General features: G+C 39.7%; 2 protein-coding genes across 4 annotated transcripts in view; both read left to right on the plus strand.

The window, feature by feature from the left end:
• Nucleotides 1-8,272, plus strand: part of DCK (deoxycytidine kinase) — an 18,973-nt gene extending 10,701 nt beyond the window's left edge. For both annotated transcript variants that reach the window (XM_026847473.1, XM_026847472.1), the window contains exons 3-7: nucleotides 512-705; nucleotides 1,490-1,637; nucleotides 3,176-3,291; nucleotides 3,775-3,874; nucleotides 6,785-8,272. In XM_026847473.1, coding sequence (XP_026703274.1) covers nucleotides 554-705; nucleotides 1,490-1,637; nucleotides 3,176-3,291; nucleotides 3,775-3,874; nucleotides 6,785-6,811 — 543 coding nt within the window. In that variant the 5' untranslated portion in view covers nucleotides 512-553 and the 3' untranslated portion in view covers nucleotides 6,812-8,272. The remainder of the gene's footprint in view (nucleotides 1-511; nucleotides 706-1,489; nucleotides 1,638-3,175; nucleotides 3,292-3,774; nucleotides 3,875-6,784) is intronic.
• Nucleotides 8,273-8,969: 697 nt separating this feature from the next.
• Nucleotides 8,970-24,998, plus strand: part of SLC4A4 (solute carrier family 4 member 4) — a 230,632-nt gene continuing 214,603 nt past the window's right edge. The window contains exon 1 of one of the 2 annotated variants that reach the window (XM_026847425.1): nucleotides 8,970-9,072. The gene's annotated coding sequence lies outside the window, so the exon portion shown is untranslated. The remainder of the gene's footprint in view (nucleotides 9,073-24,998) is intronic. The other variant, XM_026847427.1, reaches the window with a different exon arrangement.

The following is a 24,998-nucleotide window of genomic DNA, read 5'->3' on the forward strand; positions in this document are numbered from 1 at the left end:
CAAGGTGTTTGAGCTATGCTTGTGGGCTGAGGGAGACCTTTGGCCTGGAGTCTGTTCTGAGCCTCCCAGGTAAGATGAGAGCATAAGATGCTGCATCAGCAGCTGTTACCTTATGAACTGTAATTACCAGATGGAAAAACAAAACAAGCTCAACTTTAAACTCACACTTGTCAGAGTAACAGGAGCATGGATTTTTCTACAGTGTTGTTGACTTCTTGTACCAGTAGGATGATGTTCTTGTATTAAAGCTTGTAAATGGTGATTGAAGTGTTTTGGTACTTGAGCATTTTGGCATTGTAGGTTGCAGAGAGCTACTTATTCAGCTCAGTGCCAAAGGAGAAATAACATTAATGGCATTTATGCCTTGCTTTACAAATAGGGTTGAGAGGTAAATGATGCAATTGTAAACCTGGAATAAAGTCTGAACAGCTTTAACGTAGTAGAGCAATTCTGTTTTGCCTTAATCATCCACCTTTCAACTTCAAGGGTCACTGTATTTGTTTAAAACCAGGAGCTGACTGAATCACAGAAGAGTGGCGGAAATGTGCTTCGGATGATGTATGACAAACCAGAAAGGTGGTCTTTCACTTTCCAGTCATACGCATGTCTCAGCAGGATCCGGGCTCAGCTCAGATTCCTTGATGGCAAGCTCAGAGAGGCAGAGAATCCTGTTGTCTTCTTTGAGCGATCTGTCTACAGTGACAGGTATGTTGGACTGAACTCCTTATAATGCAGATCAAAATTCTCCCAAGTAAAATGCAGAAATAAATAAAAAGCAGAACATGCCTTAGTTTTGTACCTCCTTTCGTTGTAATTTTGATACTAGTGAATCACAATAACTTCAAGTCGTTTGTTACCTTTCTCTCGTTGGTGTTGAGAGTAAAATAAAATTACTAGTTTGAGGGTTTATAGTTTTGTTGTATAACCTTGATTAGGTATGTGTAGTTTCTCATTCTTTGTGGGTAGGGTTTTTATGATTTGTGCATGCACGTTTCCCTTCAAAGAAAAGAGGGGATAAGCATCAAGAAGAGTCAAGGGCAATTTTTTTCTTTGTCATTTTGTCTTGTTTTCTTTTATTCTTCTTGAGACAGGTCTGGTTATTTCATATTGCTCTCTGTTTCTGAATTTGGAAGGTTAGATTTAATAAGTAAATTCCATCATACAGTCCTTAGGTGTTCACTGTATTCTAATGTATTGTAAATAAATAACCACAGTGTACAAACCAGTGGTGGTCTATAGATTATTCCTGAATAGATAATTGAGCTTCAAATGTTACTGCTTTTGTGGACACTGCTATGGTCAATGGTAGTGGATGTAATTACAGGATGGGGATACTAGCTGTTTTTTTTCCAGTCCAAGCATACATCAGAGAAGTTACAGAACTGCTGTGCTCAGCTTCTTTTCTAGTTACTGTGCAGCATTTCATGCAAACAAAGTAATGACTGTGTTCAGGCTAATCTTTGTTTATGTAACTCTTTTGTGTTCACAGATATATCTTTGCAGCTAATTTATATGAGTCTGATTGCATGAATGAAACGGAATGGACTATTTACCAAGATTGGCATGACTGGATGAATAAGCAGTTTGGTCAAAGCCTGGCACTGGATGGGATCATTTATCTCAGAGCCACTCCTGAGGTGGGGAATAAACACTTATGAATGCACAGAGAATAAGATCACATGTTCTGTGCCTTGCCTGTAAAATTTGATCCTTGTCTATGCTTCCATAGTATTTTTTTTTGTACAAAAACTGTAGGATTAACTACATGTAAGTAGGTGTAAGTGTAGGGCTTAACTAAACGTAAAAAAAGTAGGTGATTCTAGACCTTATTTATGATAAAAGAAAAATATGCTTGAAGTCAAGTCCAGTAAGGTCACGTTTGTGTGTCATTACATATCACCGTATCTTTGTTTTAGGGATTGCTTTAAATGTCTTGGGCAAGGAAACAGTTGCAAAACTCTCCTTGAAATGTACTCTTCTCAAAGTCTTGAGCTACCCTTACCTTTCACTCTAAGAGTCCTAAGAATTGGAGTTCAGTTCAGATTGTATCATTCCCCTAAAGACTATAATACTTGAGTTATGACTAATACAATCTGGAAATACTTAAAGAAAGAATGTTCTTTCAAATGTAGCCTGTGTATTTTTAAATAAAATGTGATAAGAATTTTCTAACTACAAAACCAGAATATATGATAAGAGCAAACCAGAAAAAAGTGGTGGAACTAAAAAAAAAAAAAAAAAGAGAAAGTATAAAATAGCTATAGGAACATTGCTGTGATGCATATAAGAATTTGCAGTTAATGTCACAGCTGATTTGGGGGTGGGTGTGTGAAGCCCTTGCACCTGGAGTGATGGAGCCAAGCCAGGTGAATGCACCTATTGTGAGGCTTTATGACAATGCTTTGATCTTGGGGCATCTGATATTTTTTAAAAGGAGAGAACAACATAATGAATATATCACTTGAGTATGAAACATGAACAAGAGAAAAACGTAAGAGTTTAATTGCCATAATTAACTACAGGTCACTTCCATGCTTCCTTACTTATAGCTTTCATGCTTTCAACTTTGTTACTGTTGTATCAAACAACTGCATAGCGTATTGTGCTAGTTTCTCTGAAGCCTTTTTTACTAGGCTCACTATGGAGGGCTTTTCTTTTAACTTTTTAAGTCAAGAACATGTATTTAAATTACAAATTACAACAGTTTCAAACAGTTTTGATTGGTTTGTTATTGAAGCTTTGGATGTGTTCAAGATGGAAGCAAATTCTTTACTGCGTTTGAAAGAACTGGGTTCCTAAGAGCCAGAAATACATGAGATTTTGAAATGCCTGTCTATAATGTCAAATGGGTATTTCTGTGCTCTTTTCATGCAATACACCGATACCCTTTCTTTTTATGAAGAGCTTAGTTGAGACCTTTCCTTGTGTTGGAGAAATGATGTGATGCCTTGACTCCTTTGATTTTGTGTGTAGTCCATGGGCTCCATCAGTTGAACATGGCATAGTGTTTCTGTGCTCGTAAGATAGTTAGCAAGTTGAATATTCACCTTTGGCAAAGAGTGGCATGTTGAGCACAGTAGGAAGGGTTGGCAAAAAACACTTCAGCAAACTATACTTCCTCTATAGGTCAGTAAAACCAACCTTTTTTTTTTTTCCCAATATATTTTGCCTTCAGAAATGTTTAAATAGGATTTACTTGCGTGGAAGAGATGAAGAGCAAGAAATTCCCATTGAGTATCTGGAGAAGCTACACTACAAACATGAAAGTTGGCTTCAGCACAGGACACTGAGGTAGGGCTTGTTTAATGGTTACTTAAAGATGGACAGATCTTTGTAACGATGTTCCGTAGTGCTTTTTCCACCAGTGAAACTTGAGCTTTTCCTGTGATATGTAAAGTTAAACTCAAGGAATATTTCTATCTATTCTGCCTTAGTAGTACTGGCTTTACAGCATGTTAATTTTTGATAGGACATGCAATGTGTCTTGTGTTCTCTTCAGATAGAACTCTGAACAGCAGAGGATTCAGCTGAACTAATTTTAATACACAGTTGAATTTAACATTAGGTTCTGGTGGAACAGAATGTTCAAGAATCAATAATATATCCTAGGAACCACACTGCAAATTCAAGCTCCTTTATATTCAGAATTCATGACTAATTTAGGTATGAAGTTTTTTTCATGGGATTCTTAACAATGAAAATGCTGACAGGGACTTGAATGATGTGTACTTTTTTTCAGCTAGTAATGTTTCCTTTGTTTTTATCCCAATACAGAACGGATTTTGAATGTCTACAGGGAATACCTATTTTAACGTTAGATGTTAATGAAGACTTCAAAGGCAAAAAGGACAGATATGATCACATGACTGAAAAGGTAAAATTTCACAAGCAGAACAAACTGATGATTTAGGCTAATTGCCAGCGTGTCAGAATGACTTCAGCATACTTCTTGCATCTTAAAATGTAGCATTCTTTGAAGTCAGCCAAGACTTAAAACTTGTGGTTCTTCATTTTATTTCCTACACAAATTTTCCATAAATTTAAAAAATAGGAAATGTTCAGGCTTATTTGAGCAGACTTTCTCTAGTAGATTTGTTTGCAGATGTGTGCAGGATCTAACATTATGCTAAGAAATGTGAATGGGGGTGGAAGAGGATGAGGGTAGCTGTCAAGAGAGAGAGTGGAAGAAATCTACGCAGGGCTGAGTTGGATGTCAGGGGTAAAGTATTCTTTGTATTAGGTGTGAAAGTCTCTAAATTCCAGTACTAGTCAGTAAAAGAACTTTGGTGCCAGGTACTGTGAAAATACAGTATGTAACAGTTACGACAAAAAATTGAAGGATGATTTTACTGAACCTGAAGCCTAATTTTGATCCAAAGCAGCGAGCCAATGGCAGACTATTTTAGGTTTTGCAGATATTTCTAACTGAACAAAAGAGAGCATGGGCTATCCTCTTGTCTGGTTAGTGTGTCACAACAAAAGGCAGTATAGCTAATGCAAATAGGGATCCTTTGCTCTAAAAATTGCTGTGAAAATATACTTCACTGTATAATCGTTGTTTTAAAATATTTAGGTCATGGAGTTATGTTCAGTCTTACAGCCTGCTGCAATACTCCTTACTTTTAGTCTTGTTTATTAAATTGGCACTGTCATTTAAGTTTTTCCCTTCAGTTGTATTTATTAAAGTGTTATTCAAAATCCATCTCAAAAGCAGTGGTCTGAAAATTCAGGGAATACTTTTCAAATGTAGCTTTCTACTTTGTTTAGGAAGTAATGCAGAATATAAATCAAAAGTATGGTTTTGTTTTATTTGAAGGCGTGGAAAAAATAATGTCTGTTTGATGTAAGGAAAATTCAAGTAGAGGTTTCTATTTGCATTAAGAAGATATAATCCTTAGCACAAAAAGGTGTAATAATATTTTAAAGCTAGGCCAAACCATCAACATTGTAACTGATCAGGTGTTTGATATTTGAGTCTTGATGGGATTCAGCTGACTTTTGAGTGGTTGCAAGGAGTTACAGACCTTAGCAATGGTATGTGCACATTTTTCCACTCTTTGGAAAGAAGTTGTTTACCTCATGAGAGAAGCAGCTTTGTCCTTTGATCTCAGTTTATCCACTGAGAAGTAGAACTGTTCACCTGATTAAAACCAGCCTTCATGGTATTTGCTCTTTTAAAGCTTTTTAATTGATGGAATGACTGGACATTGCAGCTGTGGAGTGAATATGCTTCCCATCTGCAATGTGAGATAAGGTCAACCTCAGGCACCTCAGTAAGGGATTTCAGAGGAGTTACTCCTGTGTATCTGTCAGGTTATCTGGGAACAACCTAAAAGCCTATTGGCATTATTTTTTGGCATTTCCAAAGTGGAGTCCCAGAACTGCTACACTCTTCATGAGGCTGTGTGCATTGGCCTGTAGTATACATTCATGTCCTGTGGGAACCCAAAACCTGTATGCTTCCTTACATGTTGTGATGCTCGCTTTGAGACTCATCCTGAAGCTATGCTTAGTGTGTAAACTGTGATAAGGTTCATCATGCACTGTTACTGCTTTCTGAAGTGGAGGGTGGCTTTCTCGTGATACCTTTCAGGTGAGGGTGTTGGCACAGTTATGTGTTCCTTTCTCTACTTCCTTGAGCCCTGAACTAGGAAGGGAAGGGTCACAGTTAGAGAATGCAATCCAAGATCTGTTTCCATTTCACATCAAGAATTTGAACAAAACGTTTACAGATGGTCTCTCTGTTTGAGAGTGTCTGCCAAAAGAATAAAGCCATGTTCTCTAGTGAATTGTCAGTTCCTTTCTGTGCAGTAGGTTAGCTTGAGTGGACAAAGAGGAAAATGCTGCCAGTTCAGGCTATATCATAGCGTAGTTGTCAGGATGTTCTTGAAACAGTGTTGTTTGCCTAGGCTCTGTGTTCCTTGGGTCTTGTATCTCCTGGGGGGGTTATATTTTTAAAAAAAGTGGCCAGGCCCTCACTGCCACTTCTTATCCCTATGCTTTATGGGAGAGAGTAGTTACCCTTTTTCTTTTGGTGAGGGGGAATGGAGGGAACACACCAAAAATGCATACATACCTGTGGCAAGAAGCATGTTCTCAGCACATTGTCTTCCTTCAGCCTTTGGTGGTGACCGGAACTCAAGATGTTGTCTTAAGTGACTTGGGGTTCTATGGGCCAGAACTTCACTAGTAATTTTTTGGTAGCTGTAGCCGTTTTTGCCACTCTTGGAATACCAGAAATAAGTTCAACAGTAGCTGAACTATTTATGGCATTGTTCTACAGTATCAGATTTTTTTTCAAGTACTTTGGTTTTGCTAGGTGTTGTTTTATTATTTATTTGTGAACCTCAAATTCCAAGGAACATACTAATTAGATGCATCGGTTTGTTCATTGACATTAATATGAATGCTGTTCTGGTAGTGGGTGTGACTTGGTGTTTTCCAAATGACAGATCTTTCGAGGTGGTCATTATCTTCCCCATATTTAGCTTAGACCTGCTTTTAAGATAATTAATTTATGATGTAGGGCTGTGGTTTAGGACCATGGGAGGCATGAGCACCATTCCAAAGCATGTCTCTCTGTGCCTCCTAAATTACAGGTACCATGGCTGAAAAAGTTCTTAATGGACAAGAAATGGCATAGCTAAGCCTAAGATTATTTTTTCCAGTTCCTGTTTCTGTAGGTTGCAATAAAGCATAAAGCAATGGAGAGGTAAATGTAGTTGCTGTATATTTCTGTTGATAAATACTTAGTTTCACTGACAATATTTGTTTCTTTTTGCAGGTCAAAGAATTTTTGAGCACCTTATAATCCTCTTTGAAGCGCAGGCAGAGTCAGAATGTTCCAAACATCTGTGTGATCAAAATCTGAAGTACAGCTTCTGCTTTTATAGAAGGCCTCTGGAGAGGCAGGACTCAATCCTGTTGATGTAATTGTGAGGAACAAACAAACTTTGTGAATAGAGAAATGATTAAATAAATCAGAAAGTCTGTTCAGTATTATATTAAATAACACACACAAATTCTGAAGATACTAGAATTCTGAGAGTTCTCAAATATTGCACCTGTTTCTAATCAGAGCAGTAAGTTCTTCTGGAGTATTTTACTGTATTTTTAAATTTATTTTGTGCCCAGTAGCTATTTACTTTTCAAGAAGGTAGTTTTTAGTTTTTTTAGATCTCTTGAGTGGCTTTTTTAGTGGAACTGATTTGGAATCAATGTCTGATTCTGTGGAAGAAAAAAGTAAAACCCGTTTTTGCTGGTGAAGAAATTTTAATATAGCCTGGAGTTTTATATTGTAAGGTATAAAAAATAAAGTCGTCTGACCATTTTGATGGAGATGAAGTTCTTCACAGAATACACTGAATTTAAACAAATCCAAATATGGCTGAAATTCTGTAGATGCCAAATCGGTTTTTAGATCTGTTTTCCTTGTGCACTGCAAACTGTGATATTAAGAGGCTTTCCATTCGCTAGCATGGTTGGGGGGGGTGGGGGGAGGTGGTGTTTCCATTTTTTTTTTAAGGTTGTTAATAAAACAGAGCTGTTGATTGTTGTTGGCAAGTGCTCTTTTCCTGTAGAGGAGTATGTTTGCTTGATAGGTATGGTAAAAGGAAGGAGAAAATTTTGGAAATGGCCTCCATGTGTAAATGACATGTTTCTAAACCTTTCCTTAATCACATTTTGGATGTCAGAGGTGGCTTCCTGCTTTTGTTCCAGCTTCTCCATTTGTTAACTGGGCCTTCTGGGAGCTTACACAAGATACTGCAGTACTTGAAGTAGGCTGTCCTTTCTCATCATCTGGTAGTAGGAAGGGGAGAACTTTGTGGAGTAGCTGCTGTTCTAGTGCATCTTGTTTTATTAACTGAGCCACTTTTGTTTGAGGTGCAGAAAATATAAACTATACAGGGTACACATCTCAAGTACTGTGTTTTATGAGCTTCTTTGTTTGGCTTTAGACTTTTCTGAATGATTGCACAGTCAGCTTTTGAATGCCAAGTTTTATCGTAAAGCATTTTATTGTCTACTGTAATGCCTGTAGTACCTGCTAATTTGAGATGAAATTTCTTCCTTTGTGGTTGGAATTTTGCTGGCATTCTCTAACCATTGACTGAAAATTAAAAGTGGTTGGAAAGACTTTTTCAATGCTTAATAGTGTTGGCTTCCTTGTCTTGTAAAAGAACTGATGTTGTAGATTTCTGGTATGTAATACTAGTACAATGGATGAATTTAAGATCATGTATTCTCTGTTCTCCAGGATTTTTGAAACACTGGGACCTGCTTCAGACTTTTTTCATGTATGGGAAATGAGTTTATGGGATAGAGACACAGGATTATATAAAATGTATCATACGTATAACTTACTGATCAGTAGAAGTGTTTTGCGTAATATTTATCTTGTAGTGGAAGGTAGTAATAGTACGGTAGAAAATATTTTGGACTTCAAGACTGCCTAGTAAAAGGAAAGATTTTAAGATCTTTGTTCTAGAAATGAAGTGAGGTGGAACGCTCAGATTTGCTTGAAACGCATAGTAGAAGCCTTTAAAACATTCTTGGCAACTGTCTGAACAGTAACAACTTATTTTGATTAACAGTGCAATTATTCCTGCAGTTTCAGCTGTCAAAATTGTGGATTTAATTACAGGAATTGGAATGACAGTGCTTGTTGCAAGGAGTAAACAAGTCTGAGTTCTAATAAAGGCTTCTTTTTAAACCCATCACAGAGCACACAGAAATTCTGTGGCAGGTTATCTGCGTCCCATTCCAGAAAGCTTTACAAAATCTCTTGACTGCCAAGTTTGAGTTTGAAGGAGCTAAGTCATGACCAATCATTAGAATGTTTTTAATTGCTGTGGAGAAAACCCACAACAAACCCAAAACAACCTCCTCCCCTCCACCTGCCCCCATGCTTCTCAGAGCTTTGTAAGTAGTTGGGCTGAAGTCCGTGAAGCTGCAGTTATTTGTATGTAGGACAGATGCAGCATAAACAGAAGCAGAGATGTCCTTAGACTGTTCTGCCTGTGCATCTGCTTAAACCTCACAGCTCTAACAGTACCTCAGACTTTCAAATTTGTCAGTATTCTTTTCTTTGCCTATATCTATTCCCAGACTACCACAAAATGGGATTGTTGTGTTGTTTTTTTGCCTATTAGAGATACAGAAGGTTTCTGAACTACCTGCTGTTTGATTGATGAGGTTTTTACAGTCTTTGAGTGCCGTGTCCCTTTCTCTTCCCTTGGGTAAGAGAGACTTTGATGGAACTGGCTAGAAATGCTTGTTTTGTTCAAGTGTCATCACAATTGGGGAACAAAATCGGTATGTGGGTTTTGTTTTTTCCAGTTAGGATACAGATTAAAATACTGTTGGTAGTGTTTTAATTGCTATGCAAGTACGTGTGTGAGCAAGGGACATGATATTGCCTTACTTTATTTTCAGTCCTTGTAGTTGTTTATTGTGTCATGGGTTTTGAGTTCTCTTAATATAAATACTTATTCGAACAGCAGTAGATTTTGTAGGTGGAACTTGATTTTCTATAATTTTCTGCCAGATACTTATTTCTATTGTTTTCTGTTTATTTAAGCAGACTTCATAATAATGGAATTGTATATAAAATGTGATGTATTGAGATTATTCTGTTCTTTTTCCAGTAATTAAAGACTCCAGGAATCTATTTGTGAAATAAAAACGACACAGGAGAAATTCACTATAAACTATTAAGCATAGACAAAGGAAGTATGTATGTAGTAATGATTAAGTTCTATTTTGGGAAAATAGAGTGTGCAGTTGCTGTTGCTGAGAAGTTTCAGCATATCTAGGTGTAGGGACTCCAAGGCTTTTTTCCCAGCTCCCATTTAGATATGCTGTGTGACTGTGAGTAAATTGCTCTTTGCCTCAGTCTTTTAATCTTTAAAATATTGATATCTCTTGATGTCTTCAATATTAACTAACCCTCCCAGCCTTCTGATGTGCTGTTTTGTAGGTCTGAAGTGCTCTGTTAAATAATTGAGAATGAGGGCAGCCCTGGTTTTAGATTTTTGACTGGGATGTTTTGATGTCCTCATGAAAAAAAGGAGTCACTGGCTCAGGTTCATAGCTGATATAAATTATTTTTTTGGTTTAAAAGATATTAAAAGCCATGAGTGCAACATCAGTTGTGTTGAAGTTTGTTCATTGAAAAATGTGGCCACCAAAACTGTCATCATTTGTGAGGAAAGGAAACATTACCAACTTAATCTTGAAGTAAAAATTGATGTTAAAACCTGTGCTGCAGTGCCTGTAGCTAGGGGTAATGGCGAAGCTATGTGCAGAGCCTGCCACGCGAGGTCCTTATGTCCTCAGTTCTCTCTCTGAGCTGGCTGCAAGAGGAGCATCTGTTTTAACAGTGAATGGCTTTGGAAAAGGTAAAGAAGGAAAAGGTCACTTCCTCTCTTTGCCAGAGCAAAACCATTAAACTGATCAATAAATACTCTACTGAAAGGTGAATCTTGATCTGGAAGGAGGGGAATAAAGCAAGCCCCCACTGGATTAAGTGGAAGACTAGAAAAGGCTGAGCAAATGGGAGCAAATTTTGATACGAGAAGGTCTTTCGTGCAGCCACCAGCTGTTTTTGTTCTGTGAGGGAATATTAGCACATGGATAACACTAATCCAGACGTGTCTGAGTGATAACGGTCTTCTAGCTCTGAGCTATCAGGCCTGAATGCAGACAGTGAGCAGTACTAATGCTGGCAGTGTACTGGGAAGATAATTATGAATTCTTCTAACTGAAGTCACGCACAATATGTGCCAAATATAAGCCTGAACTGGGTATGGCTATGAAATTCTGATTGAAATCCAGTAGTGACAAGTAGTATGGATTCCATATTGAGAGTAAGTGGTACAGTGATTTTACTTTAGGCTAGTATTCAGCATGGGTGTAAAATAAGTGTAATGCACAGAGCTTAAAAGTCTAAACTGTTGTGTGTATGTTACTTGTTGTTCTTAGGTTTAGGTTTCAATCCATGGCTATAAATAATATGATAGTGTGAATAAGAATATAGGGCATGCTAAATTAGAATGTAGACTGTTGCCCATTTCTTGGATTTTTGCTGACAGCTCTTCCCAATGTCTTAGGCAGGGTGTACATTACAAATATGTATCTCCAGAATGTCAAGGTAGTCCAGTTTGCACTGTGTATATTTGTTGGCTAATAGTACTGACCAACTTAGAAAAAGTCAGTTGGTTCTTGAGAGTTATTTACAAAGATGTTGCCACTGCAGTTCATCCAGAGTACGTTCCTGTGCTTTCTCCAGACTTCTGTCCTGCATTCTGTGCTTTTTCTCTCCAATTTCCTTCTAGGTTGTTGTGATTTGTCTTTTAATAACTACTAAAAACATGATCTTGTACAAGTTGTAACAGACATTTTAAAGCCAAAATTTCACTAGTACACAGTCTACTTGAGGGTGTGGCTTCTGCCTCTGTTTGATTTCACTATCAGAGTTTTTTTCGACCTCTTTTCTGAGCAATTATCTTGTGTTAGCCCACCTGATTGCTGGGGCTCTGGCTTCTGTCTGTGGATATATGCTAACAGTGTGCTCTTTTTTTTCCTAATAACGTTTAGATTTGCTTCCACTAATTTCTTAAAACAGTAGCTGTTGCGCTTTGAGAAGTTTCCACTGCACCTTTGGCTTTGTCCTGTCTGTGGGGCTAGCTCATGGCCTTTACCCTGACGCTCTCAGCTGTGTACAGTGGCCTCAGGTCATTGACTGTTTTGTTGCTGGTCTGGATCGGCTGCCCGTGTCCTCTCTGTGCTGTGCTTCAGAAGAAGATCTGCTGTCACAGAAAGCAGGACTTTACGTTTTAGGAATCCGTTCCTGATCTGTAATGCCACTTGTTTCATGAGGGGTTATTGCAATGATCCAACATAGTTGGGTAGGTATTTATTTTCTGTGTGCTTGTCCTTGTCAACAGTTTCTTTGCTGTCTCTGCTTTATTATTGTTTAAAGGATAGGCATCATGTCAGTCGAAAAGCTTGTACAAGTGGGGTTTCTGTTACAGTGTACTGTGGCCACAGTCCTATGATAGCTTGTTAGGATAGCTGGTTAAGATGCCATAGATTTTATGGCCATCTTTAACTGCAGTTTTTGCTGGAGCATGCTTTAAACATTCTGGATCTTTAAACATTCTGAATGTGGCAGACTTGCTGTGTGTTGTGGCAAAGGAATATAGCTCCATTTTGTGGAATTGAGCCATTTTAGGTCTTGGAAAGTTAACAGATTGCTTGAGGCTGGGAGCTCTCCTTTTCTTGGGCAGTCTCTATTTTCAGTGTGCTTCATGCTATTGTGCGTGCACTTTCAATCGGGTTCTTCTACCTAATATGTACCCCTACTATTCTTAGACATCTAGCTGTGAAGTACCTCCTGATCTCTTGGTTTGAGCTCTTACCTGCTGAGATTTACTCCCTGTTGCCTTTGAACATAATCAAGGCTTGTGCACAAGACGAGCCTTTTCCTCAGAGGGCAGCATGATACTTGTGTTCTAGTGGGCAATTGTTCTGCTGCTTGTAGCTTCCCATCCTGTTCAGCATTGTACTATGGGCAGGACTGGTATTTGATGCTCAGAGGCTGTGGCATGGTACACTCTAGGAATTAATTCTAACTGTATCTGCCAAGTCTTATGGCTATATTGCACACTAAAACTTGTGTGACACAGCTAGAATCTTGATCATGTTTGTTGCTTTTTGGCTCATGTAAGTAATGGCTTTTCATGATACCTATTAATGACTTACAGTTAGTCTATGCATTCATTAAGGCTGATGGAATTTGTCCATGCCAGAGTTGAGTCACTAGCTCTCTCTGAAAATTTCCTTTTCTCCCAAGGTTGTTCACCCATGATACACTCAAACTGATAATGCATCTTAGTTCTATGTTTTATTGAAAGTCTGCTCTTGCCCGTTTCTCTCAGATGAGGACATCTCCAGCATCTGGTTGCACTTTGGGCTTTAAATACTGCTGTTAGCATTGCTTCTGGGACTGCCTTTACAATCCAGCTGGAAACATACTGGCAGTAGGTCAGAAAGCATTGCTGAAAATGTAGCAATTCTCTGTCTGCTTGCTGTGGAGCATGGACTAAAGATCTCTGGATCTGTTGAAGTCCCTCTGCAGAACCCTCCTTTTAGTCACTTTTTGTCAGGAATGTTCTCCATCTCTGCATTTGTTGCACTGTCTTTGAGGGCTGTTTGCCTGTTCTACTCTGCTTGTCTCTAGCACTGGAATATAACCTGATTTTCTTTTGACATTGGTCCCACTGCTACCCATGGACTGAACTCTTTGCATTTCATTGGTTTAAAGCAGCATATACATTGGATGGGGATATCTGCACTGCTCCGTCTGTCACTTTACCGCCTGAGCCTGTATACTTAGGCTAAACTGCTGGCTGTTACCATACTGATCCTCATCTTGGATAGCTGTCATTGATTTAGATCTTGGAAGACACTTCTGCAGGGGGTTAGATCTGTCCTACAACATTTTCTGCTGGCTGGAATAGTGTATCTCCACTGAATGATCTTGTCTTTCACTAGGAAATACTTAAGGTTTTGAAATTAGATGTAGATACTACAGTTCTCAGCTGCTTAATGTAAGTACTGATTTCCACTTCTTTTTGATTTCAGGGTGTTATGTTTTGGGGTTTTTTGGTTGTTGGTATGTTTTACTAAAGGTCTTTATTGTCTTTCTTTAAGGGAGCATTGTGTTCATTGAAAGAGACAAGTAATTTGATTTTCCAAGCATAACTCCATGCAAAGTGTCTGTCCTTCCCCCCCCCCCTCCTTTTATCTGAGATAGAAAAGGCATTATTTCTTTGATTTTTCTTTCCTGTGGCCAACTTGGTGTATGGATTTCTAGGCAAGAAAGCCTAGCAGCTAATGTTAATGGCAAGGTTTTTCTTAACATCCTGCCGTTCTGTGTTTCTCAAAGTCCGTTGTTGTGAATCCCGTTAACTTGATGAGTTGCCAGTGTATTTCATGTACCATACACTGTATAATGCGTTAGGACTCTATAAAATGCAGTCAGCTTAACTTATTTACCAGAAGACCTAAGCTGCAGTGTAGCTTCCTAGGCATACGCACACAAATGAAAATACTGTGCTTTAGATTCTCGGCATCAGCCCTGTAGACTGCTTCATGAACACAGTTTGGGAGCTGGTGCATCCCTGGGTGTAACTTCCACCTCTGTGTTTCAGTGCTGCCTCTGACCTATGCTAACAGTTGCGAGATCACAGTATTGGTTAAACAATGGCTGTTATGACCCTATATAGTTTGGGTTTAGGGGTTTTTTTTCATTTTTTAGTTGTGATTTTTTTTAAGGGGATTGTGGGCTGTTTGTAAAATTATCTTTAGACTGAAATAATAACAAAAGTGTTAGTATTTGTAAGTTCTTGGTTCTAGTGACTGTTGCTGACAGTATGTGGTCTCGGGCAAGTTGCTTTTCTAAATGTGACTCATGGATAGCACCTGTACTGCTGATAGAAAGGAGTGCCTTAAGATTTGTTCTGTATTTTTAACCTTTTAACAGCTATATGAATGGCTGGGGAGGATGGAAGGAGCTGGAAGGAAGTTCTTAGTTGTTTAAAGAGAGGGAGCTGAGAGAGAGACATTAAGGGAAAGGAAGTTGTTATGAGCCTGGACATAATTAATGTGTAGATATATCTGAAATGAAAAGATGTAAACAGATAATGAATGAGTAGAGTGTACCTTTTTACCTGAATAAGATGTAACGCTAGCAGGAGCCAGAATGTGGTAAATGTTACTTGATGCTGAAAAAATAGACATCTGGGAAATGTAAAAAGTGGAAATACTTGCATGGGAGTTGTCAAATGATATGGAAAAAGGGGACTGCACTTAAAAGTTCTACCAATATGATTTGTGCAAACTTTTGACTGCAGCAATGGAGACAGACTACAAATTTCAGACGACTGGAAGATGAAAAACTGCTTGCAAAGGCCATGTAGTCAGCCCTGGAAGCAGGGGGTTCAGATATCAACTGTCAGGTGCTGGAAAAAGGAAACTTAAGGAAACTAGTGACCAGGAGATAATTGCTGCCGAGACGTGGTTGATTATATTATCTGCCCCCTCACAAAAAAGGGGAAGGTGGAGAGTGTATACATTGAAGAGTAACTTGTACTTAAAGAGTTCTGGTGCAGCAGAAACAAGGTGGGTAATAGAAAGGCTGGTAACTATTTAACAAGACGACTGGAGTGAGACAAAGCTAAGCGCAAGGGAGAGGCAAATAAAGCCTTTAGTCTGCAATATTGGCTGTCGCTAAGGATAAATGAAAGAATGAGTCTGGCTCAGGCTGAAGTTAAATAAGCTAACATAAGAAACATGCTAGGTTTAGAATATTTTGTGATTAATCCAATTTTGTCCTGATGCACTGTAAATCTAGATTGTCTCCATGGTATTGAGCAAATCCCATGTACTCTAAGGTACAGCCTTAATTGCGTGAGGCCAGATATTTGGTGTATTGATTTCTGTTTAAAATCTGGAGACCTAGAGAGACAAGTTGTTTACTGATGTCGCAGAGACTGACAAATAGTCTGGGGACAATCCTGCTAAAAGTGCTTCTGTTCGATCCCACAAGATGGAGAGGCAGACAGATGTTGGAAAGGAAGATACTCATATGGTAGAGCTGATTCTCTTCTAACTGATACGACTTTTACAGTTTTATTCATCTGGCAGGATATGAGAGAGGATGAGATGCCCTGGACTAAATCTTTGGCTTATGTTCATTATTAAAACTTCATTTCAAAATTGTTTCACAGAAATCAAACCAAGAAACAGAGATCATAAATAGAGATGGAGAGGCTTTCTGTCTTTACAGGAAATAGCTATGCTGTAATCCAGGGTGAGATTGAGGTATTTGTAGGCTAGCTTTGAAGTAGGCTATTGCTAAATGGAATCTGTTATGATCTCTGTAGCATGCAAAATCCACCAAGAGTCTTAGGAAATAAGGCTCGAGTGACTTGCACACACTGGTTGGGGCTAGCAGGGTTATGCTGTCAGCAGTAAAACAAACACTGTTTCTGCTTCAACAACAGAGTGCGATGTGGAAATTCTTTTCGCCAAACAGCAGCATTTAACCAACTTGCTTCTGCTTTGCACAAGTGATGAGAGAGGAGAATCACATCCACAGGATGGTATTTTTTTTGTCATTCAGTGGCCAGAATGAAGGTTCTTAGCTTTTTTGAGAGGCCTGTGTTGGCTGGCAGATTGGGAACCTGGGGATTAGCTGTTCTTAGTGCTGATTTAGACCACTTTTACAGATGTGACATGCTTTTATGGAACCAGTGTAAGCTTCCTAAGAGAAGGCTTGGAAAATGGTTTTGAAACCTACATCAAGTTTTTTTGAAACCTAAACTGAGGAGTTACTAATAGCAGTTACATCTGCTAATGTGACAGTACATGACAAATAGTACTTAGACCCCCTTTTCAGAGAGGTCTAAGTTGAGACAGTGTGGAGTGGATTGTCCATTTCGTGCATGACCTTGGACATCAGAGATGAGAACAAAATCTGTTTTGGACTTGAACTATTGCTTTGGACTATACTGTGTTCCTTATTGAAATGACTGAGCAAGGGGTGGGAATGAGCAATGACCTGAATAAAGCAGAATATGTCATGTAACACGCCAAGAGAATGAGTCGAGCAGAGACTTAGACCAAGTAGGTTTAGATAAATTAGAAGGAAATTGATTGATGGAATCTTACTTCCAGGTTTGGGAGTACAGTGCTGAAAGGTCTGTTCAGCAGTGTGGTTTTTTTGTTGTTAAAGAAGAGGATAAAAATTGACCTGCTTTTCTGTAGAAGACAATGGTACAACTAAGTGGAAAGTGTCACTTAAAGATCTACTTGAAGAGCTCTTACAATATATCAAGTTTTCATAGAATCACAGAATGGTTTGTCTTGGAAGGGACCTTAAAGACCATCTAGTTCCACCCCCTGCCATGGGCAGGGACACCTTCCACTAGCCCAGGTTGCTCAAAGCCCCGTCCAACCTGGCCTTGAACACTGCCGGGGAGGGGGCAGCCACAGCTTCCCAGGGCAACCTGTGCCAGTGTCTCACCACCCTCACAGTGAAAAACTTCTTTGCATCTCATAGAAATCTACCCTCTTTTCTTTTTAAAGCCATTACCCCTTGTCCTATCACTATGTGCCCTTGTAAAAAGTTCCTCTCCAGCTGTCGTGTTACATCCTGTACCTTGTGGAAGGAAACAGGGCCAGAGTGCAGTTTAAGGTAATCCTGGTACTGTTACACCTAGAATGATCTATGCCACTAACCTCTGTTACCTTGAGCAATTGCCAAAGTTTCAGCATTCTGAGAACAGGTGGGTTCTGAGTTCTTGACTTGCCAGTGACACAGCAAAACCTCTGTTCTGGCTCCTGCCTGCTAGGCAATTGAGGGAGCAACAATGGGAGAAAGAAAATGTAAGGCTAAGTCCCTTGAGGAGTTTTAATATCCTAGCTTCTCTCTGCCTGAGTAGAAGATTTGTATGCCCTGGACTACTTGCCAAGGGAAGTGTTCTGTGTTTTGTTCCTTGGAGGTGACAGCTGATGGGGCTAAGGAGACTTGCTATAAGCCTACAGTGACAATGAAGTTGGTCATGCTCGTCCATATCTAGACACTAGAGATTATAGGATGATGCTGTCACTGGCAGGTAATGTGAGTAGGAGGTAGCAGTTTTAAAGGGGCTAGATGCTCCAGTGGTGGTAGTAGGGTCAGGTGTTTACACCCCTGATAGTGCATAAAAGCTTTGAAGAGGATCTACCAATATTTTTCTCTGCCAAATAAATATAGGTTAAAGAATGCAGTTCGTTATTACAAGTCCAGCATGTTATTTTGTCGTTCTGCTGGCACGATTCTTTTGGTTAAAAAGTTCTGTCAGTGCAGATTTTGCATGGAAAGACTAGAGTAGGGTCTTGTAGCAAGAGTACGCTTTCAACAGGAAAGGCTATACTCGCCCTATAAAACCTTTACTGGCATAAAGCAAGGTACAGCTGTATTGACAGCTCACAGCATAGTCATGGCCTCAGTGTAAAGCTCTGGGCAAAGCTATTTATTTGAACTAGGTCCTAGTTAAGCACATGTTGTAAGAGAATGAGGTTGGTTTTTTGTTTGGTGTGTTTTGTTTTTTTTTTTCTTTTTCCTGGCATGTAGCATATTGTCAGAGAGGAATTTATCAAGTTAGTGTGTGGATTTTTTGGGTTTTTTAATAGCATTTCCCAATTAGGAGAACATGCTCAGAAAGGACTTTCAAAGAGTCATTTCTGGTCCCAAACTTGCCAGTGTTTTGAGCCTCTCAATCTCTGTTTCATGTCTTTAATTTGGTGGAGTGAGAGAGAAAGTGATCGCTAATCCAGCTAAGCACATCTGACTGTTTGAGATTGAGATATACAGATGAGTGCTCTGTAAATGTTTAATGAAATGGTTTAGAGTGGTGGTTTGCTCTGATACTTTGAAATACTTGTGCTTTAGATACGAGTTGTGTGTTTTTTCTCTTTTATTCCTTCCTGGTATTTTAATTCTTCTGGGTTTGAGAATAAGTGCATTCAGTTTTTAAAAGTCACCAGTAGAAGATGGAGAAATGAGATGTTTAACATACAGCACAGCTTCTTGAAGATAGCATGTGTCTAGACTTGTGTTTTGTGAGAAAGTTGTTTTCTGACCTCCCCAAGCAGATTCTGCTCCAGTGGAAGTGACATCATGAGAGGCAGAATTGGACTGAGTTACTGCTTTTGAAAAAAATTACTTGAGGAATGTAAAACCAGTATTGTTGAGATACTAAGATGAAAAATATACCGCAAATATAAATAATGTGGAGAAAAACTGCCTTTGTTTCTGTAATATGCATTGCTATGGTATTTAGAGATCTATTTCACCATAGAGTTCTTTGCTTTCTGTTGGTAAGGAGTCTGGCATGTTTAGATGTTACTTAAGAGAAGGAAAAGGAAGTTATGACTGCCTTGTAATTAATGGATTTTATTATAATTCATGTAGAGTGGGGAGTCTTTCTAGAGGATAGTAAAAATCTCCACCCCAGCCCCACTTCTAATTTCTGCTCTTGTCCTAACTACTGTTACAAATTGTTTACTACAGCAGTGTGCTTGTTGCCCCTGACATGTTGCACAACCCCCATCTCCAATGATTTGCAGCAATATTCTAATTAAATTTTTTATCAGTGTTCATCTGTCTGTTTGTTTAGAGCGGAACGCTGTGTCTTTTGAGTGGCTGTGAAAGAACAAGTTCAGAGGCAGTAGAGAGTCATTAAAACGCTATTTAAGAACTTAAAAGTAGCTTTGTTGAACTGTGGATTTCTTTTGATAGAACAGGCTCCATCGAAACAATCACTAGTAGTATTTTGGCCTGGTCATAGATTGGCTGTGGAGGGTGTCAGTTGTGCTCTGGGCCCTTTACAGCTGCCCTGCAGTCCTGTTTGAGCTACGCGTGTCTTCATTCACTTGCTATATGGTTTATCAAGCTCTGGAGCTGCATTGCTCCAACTAGTTTCTCATTCACTTGTAGCGCAGAATTTAGTTTTTATGCAGAATTGTGTCTGTTGAGAAGTTCAAACTTTTCTTGTCGTCTTTATGTTACAGAGGTACCCTGTAGCCTCTGTAATCTTTTCCCACACCTCCATCCTCCTGAATTGTTCCGCATTTTCTTTGCTTTCTGTGACTTGTTGGCTTTGCTTGACATCTTAATGAACTTTGACCTTCCAGGACTGAAGGAGTTATATTTAGTGGTCTCAACAGCAAACTCTGCCAAGAGGCTTATTGAGCCCTTCCTCACAAAAGATTTTTCCTTCATTTTACTTGCCACAGATAAAATGGTGTAATCATGACTTGGATAACTCCCAGTGAACTCTACTAGATGTTTGGGCATCAGCTAGAAAGTAGCAAAAAGGACTTCCTTCTTCCACTAGATTCTCATCAAGTTTACCATGTCATTTGAGGTTTGTTAGGCAGCTCATGGTTTTTATATGTCTTTCTGCTGGGTTTATTTTCCATAATGATTTGGGAAAGCTGATTTTTTTTTCTTTTTTTTTTTTTTTTCCTCCCAGTCCAGGAACAATTGCTCATCCTTTCCCATCACTGCAGCAGCTGGTTGGAAATAGGCAAAGATTTCACAACTTTTTAGAAGCCAACTGTATTCTTTCCCTGCTGAGAGCCCTCTAGCACTCCTCTTATCTCACTTAGAAGAAAAATGCAGCCTCTGCTAACATGCTTCATTTCATTTCTGTCTCTGACTCCATTTAACCTAACAGAGTCCGGGATCGTTCTTGACTCTTACTCGAGGATTGTGAGTCATTGGGCTTAATCCTGTGCCCCTTTGCAGTCAACGGATGTCACCTAACTTGCTTGACACCTCTCTGTGTAAACTGTCAGTCTGTCTTCTCAGTGATGCTTAGGTTTGCAGAGGATCATAGCTTCTGTGTAAGCACATAAGGTGAAGTTGCCTGAGCTTTTGGAAATGTTTCCTGCCCACTGGTGTCTGTTAAGACCCTGACAAGATTTTGCTACATTCTGCATGGGGTTTAGAAGGAGCATTGTAGTATTTATGAAAAAATGTGCCTGCAGTATCTAACCAGAGTTTGTAGCCAGTCAGTGATTCCAAACATGGATTATTTCTCTGTAACCACACACAACATAGTTATTACTCAGTAATCATAACAGCTAATTATGGTTTTAGTTTTTTGCTGTCTCATGGTTGCCTTTCCTGTAATCCCTTAGTACATGGGGTCTGGGTTTTGGTTTTCTTATGTAGAAAGACTTTCTGAATGTTTTCTGTATAAAAGTCTGGCCAACTCCTGTCTGTCCCAGATGTCTGAGGACCAGTGGGTCATTGTACATGTCTGCTCCCTGTGCCACTCCTGTTGAGGCAGCAAGCTGCCCTGACTTTCCTACAATGCCATGGACACATGCATAGATGGCCTGAGAGTCAGGTATACCCCTCTGCTCTACTGGCACTCTGGTGAGAGAAAAAAGCTGTTATGCAGAGACAGTTTCACCTATTAGATTTGGAATGGAGGTAATTAGGGTAGCCAGCATAGTACTAAAAGCATGGCTGTATACCCAGGCTATTGCAACAGGAGATGACTGACATGAAGAGTCATTCCGAGGTTGTTCAGGGCTTTGTGGTTTACCAAACTGAATTTGTGGTATCCCAAGGTGAAAAGGAAAAATGGAAAGCAAGCTAAGCTGAAGCTGTTTACACCAGGCCCCCTGAATTGAAAGCCTCAAAAGTGCTCAGTGTATTGCATGAACATCAACAGCGCCAACTGTGGAGGGTGTCAGTTGTGCTCTGGGCCCTTTGCAACTGCCCTGCAGTCCTGTTTGGGCTACGAATGTCTTCATTCACTTGGTATGTGAATAGATTATCAAGCTCCAGAGCTGCGTTGCTCCAAGCTAAGGAGGCTAAGATCTGCATGTTCCTGTTCGGTCAGTCCTAGCCTAAGATGTAAATCTCATGTTTTTTTTAATGCCAGACTGTTTGCTGCTAGTTTCCATGGTAGTGCTGCCATATACTTTCCATTCTTACTCTCTGGTGAGCTACAGTGATATGTTGCTATATTTTTGGTTTAAATAGCGCACTCTGCAATAATGGTTAGATTGTCACATCCCCTTTTTTTTTCCCCTGCTATAAGGCTTCACTTGTAGAATAGGAAACAGGAGAGAAGGCAAGGTACCTGGAGCTTGCTAGGCAGCCTGCTCGGTGTGCATAGCAGGTAGGAGTAGAGAAGCTCGGCTTTAAGAGAGGGAGCTTGAGTAAGGCAGTGAGATTGGGAAGCCTGGCAGTAACTGCTAAACCAGAAGATCGCTCTTGGTTTTGGTTGGTGGTCACTCCTTAAGCAAGCGTTCAAGAAACTCAGCAAACTGGGCCTTACTTGACCTATCTTGCTTGGTGCGGATGCTAGAGATGGGTGACACAATGCTCTTCCTCTCCATAACCTTGGAGAGCTGGACAGTGTGCGGAAGGGCTGTCAGAATGTGCTCTGGGTGGAAGGAGGCTAACTCTTGAAAATCATTCCCATACCGACATACAGATCCTTCTGAGAATTGTCCTTGGTGCTCAGCTTCTGGATTTCCCAGATTTGGCTACAAGTTAATCAGTTTTGGCTGTGTGCATGTGTGTGTTGTGGTGGGGTTTTCTTCTTCCAATTGGCTATTGCGGCCTTAGGGCTTCTCTTTTGCTTTTACTTCCTCCTTTCTCCAGTGAGTGTGGTTTAGGAATAGACTGGCTGGTCTGATGGCCAAAATAGCCTTGGTCTCCCTGGGCACTCTTGAAATTCTAACAGCACAAACCACCTGATTTCATCTATCTTCTTGAGATTTCTTTCTCCCTTTCTTACTTTTTAAGAAAGGGTGTGTGTGTGGCATTTGCTGTATAAGCAAGGATAGATAGGAGGAGAAGCTCAGTGCTTGTGATACAGTGATGATCTAACTGCCTTCAAGTCCCACAGTTGCTTGTCTTGGCCACAGAGAGAAAAAAAAAACCTCTTGTTGCTCTGTGATAGTAAGCTGGTCTGATGTCCTATGGGAATCCACCTTCAGCAGAGCCCCACGGAGTGCACAGATAATTGAGAAGAGTTCTAAGATGAAGCTTGGCTCAGGCTGCTGACTGCTTCACCTGGCAACTAACAGTTCTTTTCTTACTGCAGTTTGGCCCCAAGCCCTTTCAGAGGCCTCTGGGCACTAGATAAATAATCTCTTGTATTTGTCATAGGCACCTGTACAGCTCCTGGTGTGGCTGGCAGTATCTGAGACTCTTGCGATCTTCCAGCGTATGCTTCTGTAAAGCTGAAAAGTGACTTATTCCAGAAGTGCAAAGAGCAAGCAGAAATGCATCAAAGGTAACAGAGGAAGTCCACATTTTTTTTTTTTTTTTTTTTTTTTGAGCAATCCACAACCAATGTATGTTTCAGCTGTATACATGACTATAGTTTGCTTGGGCACTTCCAACTTGCGGTTATATGACAGGAACAAAGGAAAAACATAAACTGGTTCTCTAGTGTCAAGGTAAACAGACATCCTTCTGTGTGTTTGGGATTTGGCTGTCGGTTGAGTACGTGCCCTGGGTTGTAGTCTGGTGGGAAAATATCTTGTGGGAAGAACCTCTGCAGTCCTTTGAACCTAAAGGAAAGTGGGATAAGACTCTTGGGTTGCTCTATGCCTGAGGAATGGCACAGGAGAAAAGGAAAACTGTTCCCTGCAGAGTTTAAAATGTAGTGTTAACAGTGGGAGACTGTGTCCGTGCTACTGTTACAAAAGGTTTTTAGCTCAGAGACCTGTCAGCATTTAATTACAGCTGCTTTTTAAAACAGTCCTTCTTGTATGTAAAAGAACATTTTATTATTAAATCTGCACTTACCTTCAGAGATTCGGGAATTTTGAGTATTTGAATTGGTTGCAGAGGCAATTAAGCACCTAAATCCCTTTTGAGATGAGATCATGCCAGTTCTTTCTGTAACAAGGATTTACAGTGTTTATTCCTGCTTTTTATACAACTGCCATTTGTTGGTTTTGTTGTGTGGTGTTTTGTTTTGTTTTTTTTTTTTTAAATCGTCTTTTGGCTCAACTAACTAAAGCTAACCTCTCTTCTTTTATTGCTACAGCCCTGTGACTGTTGCCTTTAATTATAAGGTACCTGGAAGGAATTTAGTCTAACAGTGATCTTCCTTCAACATGTTGTTACATCACCCATGGAAAGATCAGAGAGATAACCCTTTGTCCGAGGTAAACTGTAGAAAGTAGAGCAGCTTAAGCAAGCTGGAATTACTGTTTCACAGAAAACAATGGGTTCACTAGGGAGAGGACTGGATGACCTCAAATGAAACTTGCCCCTTGGAGAAAGGAGATGTCCCACTGATGAAGTCCAAGATTTGGAACAGAAAAGTCCCAGAAACAGATTGATTCCACTTAAGCATAGGTGGTCTCCTGAGACCATGTAGTAAGGTAAAAACAGTGATAGCTCCAAAAGTCATGCTGCTGTTGAAAATGCCCCCTCCTACTATGGTTTCAGGTAACAGCAAACATGTGCTGTAATGCTAGGTGTGCTCTAAACAGTTGATGAATGACAAGAGCTTGGATACAGACTCCTTAGATTTTTGGTCCCAGCTGCCAAGCAATCGAATGGATGCCCAAACAAGACTGATCTCAAAGGATAACACTGTCCCACAGTAAAAAAGGAACAGTTTATATCACAGATATTGGGAGCATCACCTGAAAATTAGTGTGTTTGTCTGTCTTGAGATGAGAGTGGTTAAGATCTGTGGTCTGGAAGCACTCTGGGACCAGCAGGTTAGAAAATTCCACATTTGAGGTGCCCTTTAGCTGTTAACCAGTGTGGAAGCTCCTTTGGTAACCAACAGGTTTCAGACCAGTGATCTTCAGTGATGAAGGGAGTGGTTGACACCTCAAAGCTGTTGGAAGCTGTCTGGTTTGCTTCTTTTCTTAACTTAGCTCCTAGTTGTTATGAATGTTCATTTTGACATGGGCTTAGGTTCTTAGTCAGTGCTGGATTCTATCAAACTTGCAGCTATGGAATAGTGCAGTATGAGAAGATGCCTGATGTTGCATGATATATTTTTTTTTAATATAAACTATTAACACATAGCTTCATGTAAATGATAGGGTTTTTTTTCCCCAATCTTTTTGTTTATGCAATGTTTAATAACGAGTCACATGGATATGCAACCCCACTACCAATTGCAGGTGGCTCAGAAGCATTTGACTACGTTGCCTGATTATTCCTGCTAATTTTCCTAAAAGGGCATGAAACACCACCATCACAGCCTCATATGTGATGGTCTCTACAAAACTCTTTTTTGGAGATGACTGAGGAAGCATATTAGCTCTTAAATAGAGAAACTTTCTGTTAGAATGACCTGTATTAAGTAATGGTTCGAAGGTCTCAGCCACAGGAGAATATGCAAAAGGACGTGTGTGGAAAGCAATCTCAATGCTGTCTGGAA

The sequence above is a fragment of the Athene cunicularia genome (assembly GCF_003259725.1).
Source record: "Athene cunicularia isolate RWA chromosome 4 unlocalized genomic scaffold, athCun1 chr4_part2, whole genome shotgun sequence".
In the NCBI taxonomy this organism is placed as follows: Eukaryota; Metazoa; Chordata; class Aves; order Strigiformes; family Strigidae; genus Athene; species Athene cunicularia.